Genomic DNA, 17,030 nt, shown 5'->3' with positions numbered 1-17,030 from the left:
ACACTATCCTGCCCATCTGCACTATGAATCAATCCACAAAATTATTTATACGTAAAATGAAACCTCATTGACAAGTAAGTCATTGAAAGCCACATGAATTAAGATTTCAGAACAAATTGGATTTGGAGTCAAGAGACATGAATTTGGCCCTGACAATGACATCCAACAGCTGTGTGAAAGAGAAGATGCGTAACTTCTTAGTGCCTCAATTTCTTCACCTAAGAAATGAAAAACAACATCATCCAACACTGGATTTTTTAAATAATTAAATTGGAATGTACATATAAAGAGCACATTATAAACTAACAAAAGCCATTATTAAAATAAGGGTTTATTATGTCTTAACAAGTGGTCTTACTCACATGAAAGGCAAAATTTTAAGTTGGTTTCTTATATTTGGTCAAAAAAATACTAAGTAATTTAAATGCATTAAAAAACAACATTACTTAATGCACAAGTTCTTTAAAAAGAAGTTATGGTAACTACCTCTATGGAACACAGTACTGTTTTCCCAGTACTTGCAGAAAGGCATTACCTATGATAATAAATAAAAGAAGCCCATATTCTAATTCTCCACGAAAGTTCTTTAATCATTATTTATTAATAAGGTACCAAAAATTAAATATTCTAATACTTGATGACATATCAAATACTTGATGACATATCAAATATTCAGAAGGAAATAGGACAGTCAAAATTACAGCAGTGCTTTCTTGGTATTTGTCTAAAAAAAGTAGATCTTGTTTTTCCAGATGGTGGTATTCCCATATTTGAAAGGCAGGGTAGATTCATTTCATGGAATATAAGTTTCACACCAGTTTTTCTCAGCTGTCATTAAATTGGAATGCTTAAATGCCATGATGTTTTGAAAGTGAATTTCAAAAATATATATATTTATTTTTTCCCAACCAGAAACTTCCGATTTTCTTAGAGAATGATTAAAGGCATTTTTATCTATCTAAATTGGGCTAATTCTACTTCTTACTCTCAAGTAGAATTTGTATATTAAAGAGTGGAAAGTGGAAAGTTTCTTTTTACATGATATAAAAACTTGTGATTTCCCCTAACCCCTAAGAATTCAATAGGATAACAACTGATTTTAAGTATCTGGAGCTAAAAACTTTAAAATGAGCTTGGGTGGGCTAAGCACTTCACCCTTTTCCCAGCTTCCAATCTTCCCCTTTCTTCTGGTCAAATACTATATAGAAAATACAGTAACTGATTTACATCATGTTATAATTATTTCTGGTGTGATTCACTAAGATTAAAAGTAGTAACTTTATAAGCCCTATTTCCCCAAAGTGAGAATTTCTCATTGACTATGTAGCTAATTACTTATGTACCCAACTCAAAGGGGATTGGTAGGACCGATTACTGAAGTATCATGCAGAACTTCAGTCCCTCCCCAGAAAGACAGTTTATACTATCACCTGTAGTTTCATTTGCAAATGATCCTATTTTTATCTTCTAGAAAATTTTTTTAAAGATTTTATTTATTTATTTGACAGAGAGATACACAGAGAGAGAGGGAACACAAGCAGGGGGAGTGGGAGAGGGAGAAGCAGGCTTCCCGCGGAGCGGGGAGCCCGATGTGGGGCTCGATCCCAGGACCCTGGGATCACGACCTGAGCTGAAGGTGGACGCTTAACGACTGAGCCACCCAGGCACCCCTCTTCTAGAAAACTTTTTTTAAAAGTATGAAAAATGTACAAAATAAAAGACAACCAGCATTTCTCTATTTTTCAACTTCCCAAATCAGCTAGCTCCTTATCAGATAAAGGATCATTTAGGAGAGGGGGGCTCAGGAGAGGGAGAGAATACTTCCATAAAGTTTCCCATCTCTGACAATAGAAAAAAAATTATACATTTTCATAGTCCACTGCAATAAGTCACTGAAATTGAACAAGATATAAAAGGACAATGTGTGCTAAAAATAGACTCTATACTTGGGGCCAGAATTATGTCATGTAGTATTTTTAAAATTCTATTTAAAGTTCAGCCATAAATTCTCTTGAAAGAAAAACAGAACTCACAAAGGGAAATAAAAGGTACCAATAATTCATTCGAGGTTTCAGTCCTGGTTAATGAATGACTTAGAACCTAATATCTGATGACTCAGTTGATAAGGCAAGATGGAGTAGCCCTAGGCTTTCACTTGTTAAGAGAAACTGCTGGAAAGCCATTTTCTGTTTTGTGAAATGAAACCCCAAACTCACTGAGCCTCTGTTTCCTCATTCACAAATGGGGTGGGCACAGGGTGTGCTCAGATAACCAGGAGAGTTCTAAGACCCCTTACAATTAAAAATTTGATGTCTTTTCCGTGATGGTTAATTTGAGGTATCAATTTCACTAAACTATAGTACTGTTTTTCAGTCAAACAATAATCTAGGTATTGCTGTGAAGATAATCTATGGATGTGGTTAACATCCACAATCAGTTGACTTTAAGTAAAGGAGACTAACCTTGCTGATGTAGGTGAGCCTTATCCAATCAACTGAAAGGTCTTTAGAACAAAACTGAGGTTACCTTGAGAAAGAAGAAATTCTGCCTACATATCTCATTGGTTCTTTTTTCTCTGGAGAACACTAATAGACACAATTCCTACCTGCCACGGTGCTACTTATAGTAGACCAAAGGTAGATAATAAATCAGGAAAAGGAAGAAAAGAGAAAATACCATGCAAAGTGTTTGAAAAGAATATGCTATGGTATCCAACACCCCCCCAAAAAAAATCAGGGTTATTTTGATGCAAATCTCCTTCTGATAAAAATAAAAACAAATCATTTTTACATTAATTCATCAAATGGAATGAATGCAACAAACTCAGTTCGAATGCCTACTATGTACCAGGGATTTTGCTGGCCCCGGAGTTTCCCTATGCAAACAAGACATGGCACGTCTCTGGAAACTTACAGTCTGGTGAGATATATGGATATATATAAACAAACCATTTCAATATAATGGGGTAAGTACATTTTTTTTTTTTAAAGTAGAATACCGGGGCACCTGGGTGGCTCAGTCAGTTGAGCATTTGACTCTTGGTTTCGGCTCAGGTTGTGATTTCATGGGTGGTAGAATCAAGCCCTGTGTTGGGCTCTGTGCTCAGCGGCGAGTCTGCTTGAGATTCCCTCTGCCCCACCGCCCCCCGCTTGCGGTCTCTCTCTCTCCGAAATAAATAAATCTTTAAAAAAAAAAAAAAGTAGACTATAATCAGAGTCTAGGATAGACAATTTGGCCTTAGCTGGATATGAAGACAAGACTGGGGAAATCTTCTGACAGCTGATCCTGGAGCTAATTCTCAAACGGGTATAAGTGGGACAGAAGAGTAGACATGGAAAACAGAAGAGGCTTTCTCCTGTAGAAGTTACCATGTGACAAAAAGCAAACAAGCAAAAACACAGTATTTGCAGGAAAGTACAAATATTTCAGTGCCGTGAGATATCAGAATATAAAGCAGGGAATGACAAAAACTAAAGCTGTAGGATGAAGGAGAGATCCAGTGGTGGTGGGCCTTCTGGGCCACACCAAAGACCTTAGTTTTGTTCTGAGTGTTGGTGAATTTATGTAGCTGTGCAAGCATCACTACAATGCGGTTTTAAATAGTTCTATCACCCCATGTGCACATTTTCAGTCAATGCTCACTGCCACCCTTAGGTGGCAGTAACCACTGATCTGTTTTTCATCTCCATAACTTTACCTTTTTTAGAAATGTCATATAAATGGAATCATACAACAGGTAATTTTAAATACCTGGCTTCTTTCACTTAGCACAGGCATTTGAGATTCAATGTTGTTACCTGTATCGGTAGTTCAGTTCCTTTTTATAGCTGAGTAGTACTCCACTGCATGGTTATACCACAGTTTGTTTATCCATTCTCCTGCTGATGAACATTGAGTTGCTTCAGTTTGGGGTTATTATGAATAGTGCTATTAATATTTGCATACATGTCTGTGTGGATATATTTTCTCATTTCTTTTGAGTAGAAACCTAGGAGGGGAACCACTGGGTCTAGTGGTAAACGTACATTTAACTTTTTAATAAACAGCCAATATATATTCCAAAGTGACTTACTATAAGACCTTAGCTCACCGATGATGGAAAGCCATTAGCAGCTTTTAAGCTGAGCAATGACATAGCTAAATTAATTTTTAAATCATTAGATTACAAAGTGAAGACTGACTTGGGAAAAAAAGGAGATTGGAGACAAAGACACCAGTCAGAATTCTACTACAATCCTACAATCTTCCAGGTGGAAGATGATGGCTTGAACCAAGAACTCTGGGAGTAAGGATAGACTCAATAAATATTTACGGCATAAAGTAATCAAGACTTTGTGACTAATTTGATATAAGAGAGAAGCAGAGAACTCTAGGATGACTCTTAGGTCTCAGACTTTGGCAAATGGATGGATCAACACAAATGAAGAGAACTCAGGTATAGATTCACTGGGTTTGAACCAAATAAAATATGTCCAGCAGGCAATTCGATATATGAGTCTGAATCTGTAGGGAGAGGTCAGGACAAGAGAGAGATATGTGGAGTCAGCACTTTATATTTGATTTGTAAAAGTAGGAGATGAGCAGATGAGATTGCTCAGGTAGAACATGCACCAGCAAGCAGTTATAGGTCAAGAAGGGAACCCTGAGCATCACCAATAATTAAGGGCTAGCAGGGGGAGAAACCAACAAAAAAGACCATGAAAAAAAAAAAAGAAGTCAGAAACTAAAGGGAGAATCTGGAAAGAGAAGGATCAAAGAAACTAAGGAATTAGTTTCTCAAATGAGTATAAGCAACCCCGGAGGATGGAAGCAGAGGACAGTGGGGTGGTGGTTAGAACAATCATGCCAAGAGCCACTGGAATTCAAGAGTCTGATAGCTCTATGACCATGCAAACTGCTATTTATGTGATACAGGTTAGCACGATGGGCTCAAAGGCAAAATACATGTGATCGAGAGGATACGAGGAATCAGACAACAGGAACACATCCTCCTAATTTCTTCCATCTCACTTGATGCCTATAAAATTACCATTTGGAAGCAGGGGAAATGCCCATGCAAAGTAGAGTGCCTGACAGTTGTTGAGTCCCAGCTGTGCTTCAGAGCAAGCAGCTCCGAACGTGCTCCATTTTCATCACTATGCTTGGACACATCCCAAGTAGGTACTTCACATCCTCCACACGCCACAGGTAGGTACTTCACCTTTGAAGAAAGAAATCATCAGGGACAAGCTGCAAGCCAAGGGGGATCTGAAAACCTGGGAGAGATTTCCTACAAGTATTTCACACATCAATATAATCAGCTCTCCATATAGCATTTTATGTCACCAAATGTGGCAGCCAAGCTCTATTCTGAGGTAAATGCTCTTCCCTTTCTAAGCCAAAGGAAGTTAGCACCATGCTCATAACAGCAATAACAAATCATAAGCTTAACCTTAAATAACAATAAGGAAAAGTTATGAAGAGACTTCAGAGATGGTCATGGAAGTGATTCAACGAAGAGATACCAGACTCATGATCTTCTACGGAAAATCACTGACCTGCTGACAAAGGAATTAAACTGGGAACAAAGAATAACCACATAAGACAGAAAGATGGATCCCTATCCGAGATATCAAGTTTGATAATTCACATATGCAGAAATTCCATCATCCAAACCAAAAACCTTAAAAAGCACCTTAGTGACAGGACAGATAGATATAGATTTCATTTATGATCCCCGGCAGAACTTCCTAAATGCTAATCAGCCCATCACCATCTAGGAAGGCTATGCACTGACAGATGCACCAATAGGCTTCTACCCCTGACTTCAAGGTCTGCTGCCTGCACTGCAGCCAACTCTCTGGAGATTCACACCGCGCAGGCTCATGCTGAAGTCAGAAGAGAAGTGGCAGAGGTTCCCGCATCACACACATTCTTGGTCTGCCATTTTACCCACAATCTCTAGTATTATAACTTCCTGTGTCCTCTGCTCCTCCAGGGTACATGTAACAGAAAAGGCAGCTACAATAGCTGGAGCATCTCTTCAGAGTAATGTCACTGCATCCCCCACCATCTAAGAGCTAACTTGATTCCTCTTTCCCAGTATGCTTTCCAGGTGTGAAAAGAAGCTACTGACTTGATTGTCCCATTTCCGACTGCCTCAATCCACTATGTACCAATAGTTGTATTTCATACTCTTTTATAAATACATGTATGTATGTATATACATACATATATATGTGCTTAAATAGTGCTCTCTCTCTCTCTCTCTATATATATATAGAGAGAGAGAGAGAGAGAGAGCACTTGATAAGCAACAGGAAAATACTTGGCTTTTCTACAGGTTTACAGGGGCTCAAAGTTGTGCATTAAATTGGGGACAGGCTCTAAACACTATTCAAGCATTCCAAACACTAATGGCTTCCTTTTCTTTCAAGTTTCAGCCCAGTGCTTTCCAATCATGTGGGAGACTTGCTCTTAAATGAGATGACTGCTTGCAGAGCACTAATAAAAATATGCCAAAAAGTAAAATGGAAAGGCCACAGGCTGCAATATTCTCTTTTTAACTCTGCACAAGCTTACTAATGTGCTAATGTCAGCACCTCCTGGTCAGTAGTAGGTGGTGAGTTCAGGGACTCTTAGAAGCTGTTCTCTCATTTGTTCAAGTTGGACATGAGAGGAAAGGACAGAGGGATATTTAGAAGGGACAGACTTTCAAGAGGCTGGGTACCCGGGGGGAAAGGTGAAGCCAAATGGATACTAAGAAGGGGGCCCAGTGTCTGCTGTTTTGAAGTCTCTTGTCCTTCAGGTCTGGGAGGTAGGAAAAAAAAGAATGAATTAAAATAAAAATTTTAACAGCTTTATTGAGATGTCATTTATATGCTACAATGTTTACTCATTTACAGTATACAATTCAGTGATTTTTAATGTATTTATAGAGTTGTATGATCACCATAATCTAATTTTTTTTAACAGTTTCATTGTTCCAAAAAGAAACCTTGTACCCATTAGCATCACTCCCTGGGCTCCTCCCCCAATTTCATTCGATACCCCACCTCTTGACAAGCATTACTCAAATTTCTGTCTCTGCAGATTTATCTATTTTGGACATTTTACCAAAATTAAATCATCTAGTTATGTAGTCTTTTGTGTCTGGCTTCTTTCACTTAGCACAATGTTTGCAAGGTTCTTCCATGTTGCAGCATGTGTCGTTAGTCCATTCCTTTTTACAGCTGATTAACATTCCACTGTATGGAGGTGTAAAGCTACCTCACAGGGCAGTCATGAAGATCACAGAAGGTAACTAAGGGCTCTGTCCACTGTAAAGTACCTCACCAATGCAAAGGATCTGTGTCATTAACCTACAAGCACCACTTAGAGTACTTCCTTAAGAGTCACAAGGTGACATCACATGGAATTTCATGGACACGGTGACAGCAAGGCAGAGGTTTCCAGAAGGCTTTTACCTAGGACGAACTTGTGGTGGAAAGAAGAAACACAAACACATTCCAAAATACAGCCCAGTTAAAGGTTTGAGGGCCATTACCATATACAGCATTATTCCAGAGGAGGATCTTTAAGAGCAAAATGGTATAGCTGTGGATGCTCGTTACTAGAGTTGAATTTATAATTTACATTTCAGAATGTAATGCTATACTGAGAATGCATTTTTCAGAAGTGACCTCTTCTTGTCAAATCAACTCATTTTACTAAAGTTCTGTGGTTTATTGGTTCATGGAGTTAGCAAGAGTGTAAGTAGGAGAAAAAGAAAGGAAAAGGAACACATTCAGAAGTCTATACAGTATAGCCTGCTTTTTATGGCAAAATGAGGAATTCCAATTATGATTTTGGGTGAAGGCTGGAGGAAAGGGGAGGTCTGGTCACCCATCAGAAGAGAATCACTGCAGGAGTAAACTGGGAGTGTTGAAGGGAACACACTATCTCACGGGTACTTATGTGTGCTAGAGAGTAGGGAGAAGGGCAGGGATGGGAACCCTGAGTAAGTGGGGGCAAGAGGAACAGACGTGTTAGGTTCAGACAGCCAGGCAGGACCACAGACAGGACTGAACCCCAGGTCCTGATTCCCAGACCCAGTAGAACCTGTTTCCCAGGAAAGGGTCCGCTTGGGTTGGCTGTAATCAATAGATGGCAGCAGCATCAGAGGACACTTTAATGGGCAAAAATACTTTAAAACATCGAACTTGTTTTCAATAACTTCATGTGGCTAAAAATTCTTACTAAAATTTTCTTGGTCACAAGACTTTTTTAAAATCAATTCGGTTTTACTGCCCTTCAGTAATAAGTCCATAACTTCCTTCCTTCACCTATATGCCTCCTGAATCACCACCACTGGGTCAACTGTTCTCTCCCATGGGAAGAAGTCCAAACCCCTTGGGGCTCCCACAGCCCCTGGGCCTCACTCTACCCAGCACCTGCTAGACTGCATTTCGTATCACTGTCATCGAGTTGAATGCCTCTCCAACCGTTCAGAGTTCTGGGAAGGCAGTGCGATTTCAGTCTTGCTCATCTCTGTTTCGCGGTGCCTAACGCGGCCCTGGTACACAGCTGGTCGGCAACGTAGGAGCAGAGAAGGCAGGGGAAAAGCACACCAACCTCTACACTAATCTGGTCTGCTTTTTTTTTCCTTTAACCTCCTTTTTATATTCAATTCTATTTGCTGATATTCCCCTAAACAATCACTGTAGTTGCCTTGTCTTCTTTCCCCTCTGCCGGCAACAAAGCTTGAAGGCAAAGGTAGATACAGAAAACAGGGTAATTAGCGGTATCTCTGGACACATTCTCTAACAGTACTATCTTAAACGGGGGTTTTTGTTTTGTTTTTACGGTGGCATGACTGTTGACAAATATCTAATGAAAAGCAGCTAGAGAAAGCAGAGTGAGAGCAAGAGTTGACCTACTCAACACCCACTAAAAACAGGGTGATGGGTATTAAGGAGGGCACATGTTGTGATGGGCGCTGGGTGGTATACACAACTACTGAATCATTGAACACAACATCAAAAACTAATGACGTATTATACAGCGGCTAACTGAACATAATAATAATAAAAAAGATAAACGATAAAGGCAAAAAAATACACAAAACAGAAGGAATCAGACAAAGGCAGCCTTTTATGGGCTTGCTTTCCACCATGGACGCCATGAGAGAATTTGGCTACTTTCTAATATCTGTCATTAATTCATTTGAAAAATACTTGCTGGATGTCTTTTAGGTGTCAGGCACTGAAGATGCAGTGAGGGGGATATGTAAAGGCCCCGAGGAATAGGGGGGTAAGCCTGGCTCTTCCAAGAGGCCGGCAAGAATAAAGGTTAGAGAGGGAAGGAGGAAGCATCCATGAGGAAGCTAGAGATGCCGGCCGGACCCACACCCTGCAGACCCTCTTGGACTAAATGAAGACTTTCTTCCTTGGAGCAATGAGGGCAAAACGTGAGAGGATTTATGATTTTAGATATACTTCACACAAAGTCACTCAGTCACATGAACGCTTGGCATCACAAAGGATGCTGCTTTAGGAAGAGGTCTGATTCCTGGTGTAAGGGCTCTACAACATTTTGCTTTCATCTGCAGGACCACAGAATCGTGACTGTCACAAGTCTGGCGTGCACAAGAGAACATATGGCTTCTCTCTGGAAGAAGTCCTGCATGCATCAAGTCCCAAATTTGCTAATGAAAACATCCTGTTCTCTAAGTAGGCTTAGAAAATAAAACATATTATGTATATATATAGTTGTTGTTCTTTTGTTTGGGTTTTGGTTCCCCTCCCTACACAGCACATGAAAACCCACAGTAGGACTTAATTTTCTGAAACCTAAAAGAAATTTTCCAATGAATTATTTTATAGTTTCCTACAAACTGTATTTCTCTTGAGTGAATTACCACCTACTCTTACATAATATTTCCTAACTTAGAGTATGTATCAGCCTGTCATTTAAAGCTTAGGAGATTATCTTTAGCAAAGCAGAAGGTCTTAGATACCACACGACTGCTGGAAGAGAAAGTTATATTGTGAAGTACAAAAAAAAAAAAAAAGAAAGAAAGAAAGAAAGAAAGAAAGAAAGAAAGAAATGGAGAGAAAGTATCCTGCTATTTAATTACTATGGTGCATCTTCTCTACTAGTTAAATCCAGGCACCTCTCTTTTATTCTCATAACGAATTAATTCCACTCAAATAGATATGATGAACATGCCTAGATAGAAATTGGGTTTTAAGCACTGCAAGAAACAGGATCCCAAAGAAAAATTGAAAGTCAAAGAGGAAGACTAGTTTCACAGAGAAAGCCAGCACATTATTTCAAACTCCAAAATGTAAACACCCATATAAAAGCCACTTGGCCTTTTAAAAGCTAGCATTTTTTTGCCCTATTTGTTATGGATACTTTTAAATAAATAAAACGTCACAAATATAATCTAAGCTCCTTTTATGCTCTGTGCCCCCCGAGATATTACTGTCCTTCCCAAATGACAGTTTTGTTCTTCTACAGCCCGTGTGTCTCTTTGTTTGGAGATCCCCAAAGCAGTTGCTGGGACCCGGATAAAGGAGCAATGGTCCCAGCAAGCAGAGGGGGGGAGTGGGCAGGGGCAGAGAAAGGCAAGGCCAAAGGTGTGTTCTGAGCTGGAGCTTGGCAATGTGGCTTGATCCTGAAGGATCCCTGTGAGAAGCCATGCAGTATTGCTCCCTGGAAGAACCGTAAGGAAGCTCAGGCAGTCATGTGACTCATGTTCCCCTTGGTCAAAGGCTGCCTACAGGTGCTTTAACTGATATGTCACGCAACACACAGGAAAAGCCAAAAATTCCAAGACTGAGAAGAAAGTGCTAGGGCACAAAGGTTGGAGGTGGGATGCTGGACCTGTCCACCCAGGCTAGGCTGAGGGGATGTGAATCTCGGCATACAGAACATATGTATAGGAGCCAGTAACATTTTTAGGAAAGTGGAAAACAGAAATAGTTAGCACTTGAAAGTCAGTGTTACAGGCTGAATATCTGTGTCCCCCCCCCAAATTCATGTTGAAATCCTAGCCCCCCTATGTGGTCAGTATTAGAAGGTGGAGCCTAGGGCGCCTGGGTGGCTCAGTCGTTAAGCGTCTGCCTTCGGCTCAGGTCATGATCCCGGGGTCCTGGGATCGAGTCCCACATCGGGCTCCCTGCTCAGCAGGAGGCCTGCTTCTCCCTCTCCCACTCCCCCTGCTTGTGTTCCTGCTCTCACTATCTCTCTCTCTGTCAAATAAATAAATAAAAATCTTTAAAAAAAAAAAAAAAAGAAGGTGGGGCCTAGGGGAGGTGATTAGATCATGAGGACAGAGCCCTCATGAAACCGATTGGTGCTCTTATAAAAGAAACACCCGAGAGTTCCTTTGCCCCTTCTACCATCCAGGGACACAGTAAGAATATGAGTTCTATAAACTAGAAAGAAACTCATCAGACACCAAATCTTAGGCTTCCAGCCTCCAGAACTATGAGAAATAAATTTTTGCCATGTATAAGCCACCCAGTCTATGGCATTTTGTTATAGCAGCCCAATGGGCTAAGGAAATCAGATATATTCTATGACACACATTTTTTTTAATTAAATCATTCTTCTTTTATATAGCAAATTTTCTTTCAAAATTCAAAGCTTCCCTTGGAGGTTTGACCTGCTATGGAGAAAAGTCATAATCAGTTTCCCCTCCCTCCCTTTTTTGTATTTACAACATTCTGAAAATATAAAAATCATTCTCAGCTTGTAAATTGTTCAAACACAGGCCATGGGTCAGATTTCGCCCACAAGACACAGTTTGCTGACACCTATAGCATAGTATCCATTAACAATATAAAGACCTATTTTCTTTTTTTGACATATATATGGTATCTCACTGTACATTATCCCTCTATAATTTCTTACACATGAAATTTATACAATATGCTGTAGGTAAACCATTCGCTTTAACTGGATATTATGTTCTACTGTAAGACTATATCAAAATTTGTTTATACAGGGGTACCTGGGTGGCTCAGTCGTTAAGCGTCTGCCTTCGGCTCAGATCATGATCCCAGGGTTCTGGGATCGAGCCCCGCATCGGGCTCCCTGCTCCACAGGAAGCCTGCTTCTCCCTCTCCCACTCCCCCTGCTTGTGTTCCCACTCTCGCTGTGTCTCTCTCTGCTTTCTGTCAAATAAATAAATAAATAATCTTAAAAAATGTGTTTATACATTTCCTTAGTGATATATATTTAGGTTGTTTTATGTTTTTCACTATTACAAACAATCCAGCAATAAGCATCCCTTTGTGAGTGCCTCCTGCTACATCAGGAAGAGTTTTAAGATAAATGCCTCGAAGTGAAATTACTGTGTCATAAAGTATGTGAGTACATGAATCTTCAACTTGGTTACTCTCCAAAGTAGTTACATCAATTTACAGCCCCACCTGCAGTGTAGCAAAATTCCTATTTCTCCACATCTTCCTCAATATTGTTTCACAGGTTTCTTAATTTTTGCAAATCTGATGGTTATTAATTTATACCACATCACTGTTTTAATTTCCATATTCCTGATTACCAGAGAAGCTGCATATCCTTTCACACTAACTGATCTTCTGTGATTCTTATTCTATAAAATGTACATCATGCCCCTATTATTATTATTTTTTTTTTTTTTTTGCTAGTGAGGTTGGCTCTATTATGGGGTTCTCTTTTCTTATGTTATGTAGTGGTTTTTCATACCCCTTTTATTTTTAAAAGTTCTGGCTGGCTGTTACTGGGCTGAGTCAGGAGAGCCTAGACCTATTTCCACACCCAGCAGGTCCCAAAGTACTGAAATCCCCATTACATGTATCACTCCCTTTGGGTAAATATAAACATATCGCTTGAAAAGTATGGTATTCATCCATTCATTCATCCATTCACTCATTTTCAGACATTTATTATTTGTTATGAAGTGGCATTCACAGTTCTAACAACAGGGAACATAAAGACAAAAGAAAGCTTAAACTAATGAGCATAAACAACTACAGTGAAGGATTAGTCATCAGATGAGCTAAATGTCATTTAACTTGGAACACAGCCTTGAAAAAAAAAAAAAAGAGCATGTGATGAGAGTTCTACTCTGGGTGGATATGGCCAAGAACATGAGGGTTCCCTCTCTTCCCAGCAGCTAATCTAGGGATATGGCTTCACGTGACAGGGACCAGCTGCCTGTGCCTCTCATTCCTCCACCCCCAGCCCCCCCACTGCCGAAACACAGAGCTGGGCGGGGGCTGCTAAGACCATTACATCTCCCCTCCCCCACTCAGTTCCCATTTGTAGGGCAGGGCTCTGCCTCAAGAGCAACAAGTTGAGAATAATGGGGCCCCAACTGCCCCAATTCTAGCTCACTCCTAGAATATAGAGATTGTACACTGAGAGAAGCAAGCTAGAAGACCAGGGGCCACCCAGTGCCTGCTTGTAGAGAAGGACTGACCCTCTAGGAGAAGCAGGCTGCTGCCTCTGCCCAAAGCTCTACCGCAGGGGCACGGATGTTCTGCTCAGGAGGAGAGGCAGGCCCTAACTACAGAGAGCTCCACCACACTGTCTGAAGAGTCTGACTTCATCCATGCCTAAGGACTCTGTCAAAAACAATGGAGATTCTGATGGCAAACAATTAATTACATGGGAGCTAGCAGCTTCACAGTATCAGTAGAACAAAGTGAACCAGCCATAAGTTCAATAGAGAGCGCCTGAGAGACATCCAAGAAGAGTCCTCCTGAGATCACACATATCCCTGAGGGGCCAGAAGGTCAAGAACACATCCTAGGCTGAACCCCCTCAGGAGTAACCATAGTGGTATATAGAATAGACATAAAAAAATTCCCCAAGTTATACCACAGGTCCATCAGCAAAATGTGGAAGCCTTACTGACTAAAAGGGGCTAAAGCACAACCTTTTGCCAGCACTGGCTGAGCAACAAGCCACTCTAACCTCGGAGTAAGTCAGGAAGTCAGATGTAATAAAAATACATTCATCCCTCATGGCCTTTTCCAGAGCTGCACCCATTCAGGAGAGACTAGAGGAAAGACCTCTGAACTACCAGACTTAAAGCGGGAGGAAACTGTGAATTCCCTGAACTGTGAGAGCAGTGTATAAGCCAAACACAAACTCAAATGGCGAAGACAGCTTAAACACAAATGATCAATAAATGATGTATGTAGGGGCGGCTGGTTGGCTCAGCATGCGACTCTTGATCTCAGGGTCATGAGTTCAAGCCCCACACTGTGCATGAACCCTACTTAAAATAACTAACTAAATAAATAAATAAATAGGGAAATAAAGGAAAAAGACAGGCAACAGAAACTTACAGGGGCCCAGAAGTTGAATTAACAGAGACCTGAAAGCAGCCTTTATAAATCTATTCAGAGAATTAAAGGAAACCATACTTACAGAAGTGAAGGAAGCCACGATGGCAATGTCTCATCAAATAGAGAGTATCAATAAAAAGAAATTATGAAAAAGAACCAAATGGACATTCTGGAGTCAAAAAAAAAAAAAAAAACAGTAATTGAAATGAAGAATTCACAAGAGTAACTAAGTAGCAGATTTGAACTGGCAGAAGGAGCAATCCGCAAACATGATAACATGAATAGAATGGCTAAGCAATCCAAAGGACAGAAGGAGAAAAAGAATGAACAAAAATAAATAAACACAGTCTCAGAAAGGTGGAACACTATTAAGTGTACAACATAATCATAATGAAAATACCAGAAGAGAGAGAGACAGGAACAGAAACTTCCCAGTCTGATGAAAAACATTAATCTACCCTTCTACAAAGCTCAATGAACTGCAAGTAGAGTAAATGCAAAGAGAACCATTTTCAGTCTCATCAAAATGTTGAAAGCTGGGCGCCTGGGTGGCTCAGTCAGCTAAGTGTCTGCCTTCGGCCTGGGTCATGGTCCCGGGGTCCTGGAATCGAGTTCCGCATCGAGCTCCCTGCTCAGCAAGGAGTCTGCTTCTCCCTCTGTCCCTCCCCTCCTCATGCTCTTTCTCCCTGTAATAAATAAATGAAATCTTAAAAAAAAAAAAAAAAGTTGAAAGCCAAAGGTAAATTGCCCAAATAAATAAGAGAAAAACAACTTGTTCAATGGAACCACAGTAAAATAAACAGCTTACTTCTCATCAAAAACAATGGGAGCCAGAGTGCTGAAAGAAAAATCAGGAAAAGATATGGACTTTTTTTTTTTTTTTAAGATTTTTATTTATTTATTTGAGAGAGAATGAGAGAGAGCACATGAGAGGGGAGAGGGTCAGAGGGAGAAGCAGACTCCCCGCTGAGCAGGGAGCCCGATGCGAGACTCGATCCAGGACTCCAGGATCATGACCTGAGCCGAAGGCAGTCACCCAACCAACTGAGCCACCCAGGCGCCCAGATATGGACATTTTGATTGTGAAGAGAAACACCCCCCAAAAACATACTTGAAAATGGTCTTCATAGGTAATAGGAATTCTCAGGCAAATTGAGGAAGAATGTGGAAGAATTACCACAGCAAAGTCATGCTGAGAAAATATGAAGGAAAATACAGATTTCAGTTGTTGAATGATTCTATCTGAAAGCTGCCTTTTTATTGAAGTTAGAGAAAATCTCCCATATACATGGTTTGAATGTTTATGAGAAGTCAACAGCTCTTTCATCTTCAACAGACTGTTGAGATACATTTCTCAACTAAATCTGTCAGTGAGCCATCTGTATTTAAGTTGAGGTATGAAAGATATATAGAATCATTTGTTAGTTTTCAGAAAGGATCACGGAATTATTATTAACAGCTTATAAACGTGAGCCATGTGGGTGATACTGAAGGTAAAAGTAATGTGAGACCAATTATATAAGACAACAAAAAATTTATTCATTCATATTTTAAATAAAGATTTTATTTATTTATTTAGAAAAAGAGACAGTGTGCATGTGTGTGCATGAGCGGGGAGAGAGGCAGAGAGAAAGGGAGAGAGAATCTCAAGCAGGCTCCATCCCTAGCACATGGAGTCTGACACAAGGCTCAATCCCAGGACCCTGAGGTCACGACCTGAGCTGAAACCAAGAGTTGGATGCTTAACTGACTGAGCCAGCCAGGTGCCCCACTCATATTTTTTATTGGAAATGTAAGATTTCAAGGCTTGTAAAAATAGTGGGTACAGTAAGAAGAAATGCTATAAGGCTCCCTAAACACTGATTATTGGTGCTACAAAAGAATATATAAGGTGAGAATTTTAGGATACATTATAAAAACCTTGGTACAGAAATAACACAAATGAAATTCACAAAGACCATTTATTTATACCACTGCAATAAGCTTGCTTTGGCTCTCAGTAAACAGTATATTTTTTTATTGTCTTCTGAGTGTTCTAAGTGAGCTTTTACTGTTGAATGCTATTTATCTTTTATAATAAAGGCAAATTTACCAATCAGGCACTGGTGATTTAGGTAAAAGACATCTGTGAGAGAAAGAGAGCATGGGCATTAGTCAAGCTGAGATAATGAGCTAACTCGAAGAACCTGCTAATTGTGTTTAGTGTGCCCTGGGTATGCATCTCTCAGCTACATCTACTAGTTCCTCCTGGAAGCCTAGTTGTTATAATCAGATACAGACATAAATTACACAAAAGAAAATGGCCAATTTACAAAGACAATAAGAGGTGATAGTAGCAGTCCCATCGGACAGGGAAGGGAGGTGACCTGTAGGTGTCTAAATCCTGATGAGCCATCTGATAACAGAAGGAATTTTTGTAAACCAGCATTTTACTGCACATTCAAAATTACAATTACAAATAGAAAACCAAATAAATATTCCAAAAGGAAATGAATGTTCTAATGGCATGGAGAAAATGTTTTCTCCTGAATAATGGATATTAACTGTATTCAACAAGATCTTGTCCAGCAGGGAGAAGGTAACAGCCACATACCTATAAGAACCTGTAAGTTGAAAATGCATATAGGAAAAACTGTCAATTGTTCAAGAGTGGAGACAAAGAAAGCTCACTAAATAGAAGATTTTCATAATCACTATGATCAGGACTGGTGCAGATCAGGTCTG

General features: G+C 39.9%; 1 protein-coding gene across 5 annotated transcripts in view; it reads right to left on the bottom strand.

The window, feature by feature from the left end:
- SH3GL2 (SH3 domain containing GRB2 like 2, endophilin A1) overlaps positions 1–17,030 on the bottom strand; it is a 218,429-nt gene that overhangs the window by 52,557 nt on the left and 148,842 nt on the right. The window contains exon 2 of one of the 5 annotated variants that reach the window (XM_054509237.2): positions 5,030–5,200. The exons of 3 other annotated variants lie outside the window; for them this stretch is intronic. In XM_054509237.2, coding sequence (XP_054365212.1) covers positions 5,030–5,200 — 171 coding nt within the window. Of the gene's footprint in view, positions 1–5,029; positions 5,201–17,030 lie in introns of those variants that run through there. One more of the 5 variants, XM_045882461.3, reaches the window with a different exon arrangement.

The sequence above is a fragment of the Mirounga angustirostris genome, unplaced genomic scaffold (assembly GCF_029215605.1).
Source record: "Mirounga angustirostris isolate CCGP_5_RB_7025 unplaced genomic scaffold, mMirAng1.0.hap1 SCAF_15, whole genome shotgun sequence".
Lineage (NCBI taxonomy): Eukaryota > Metazoa > Chordata > Mammalia > Carnivora > Phocidae > Mirounga > Mirounga angustirostris.
The sequence above is the reverse complement of the archived record's forward strand: the minus strand, read 5'-3'. Positions and strand labels throughout refer to the sequence as shown.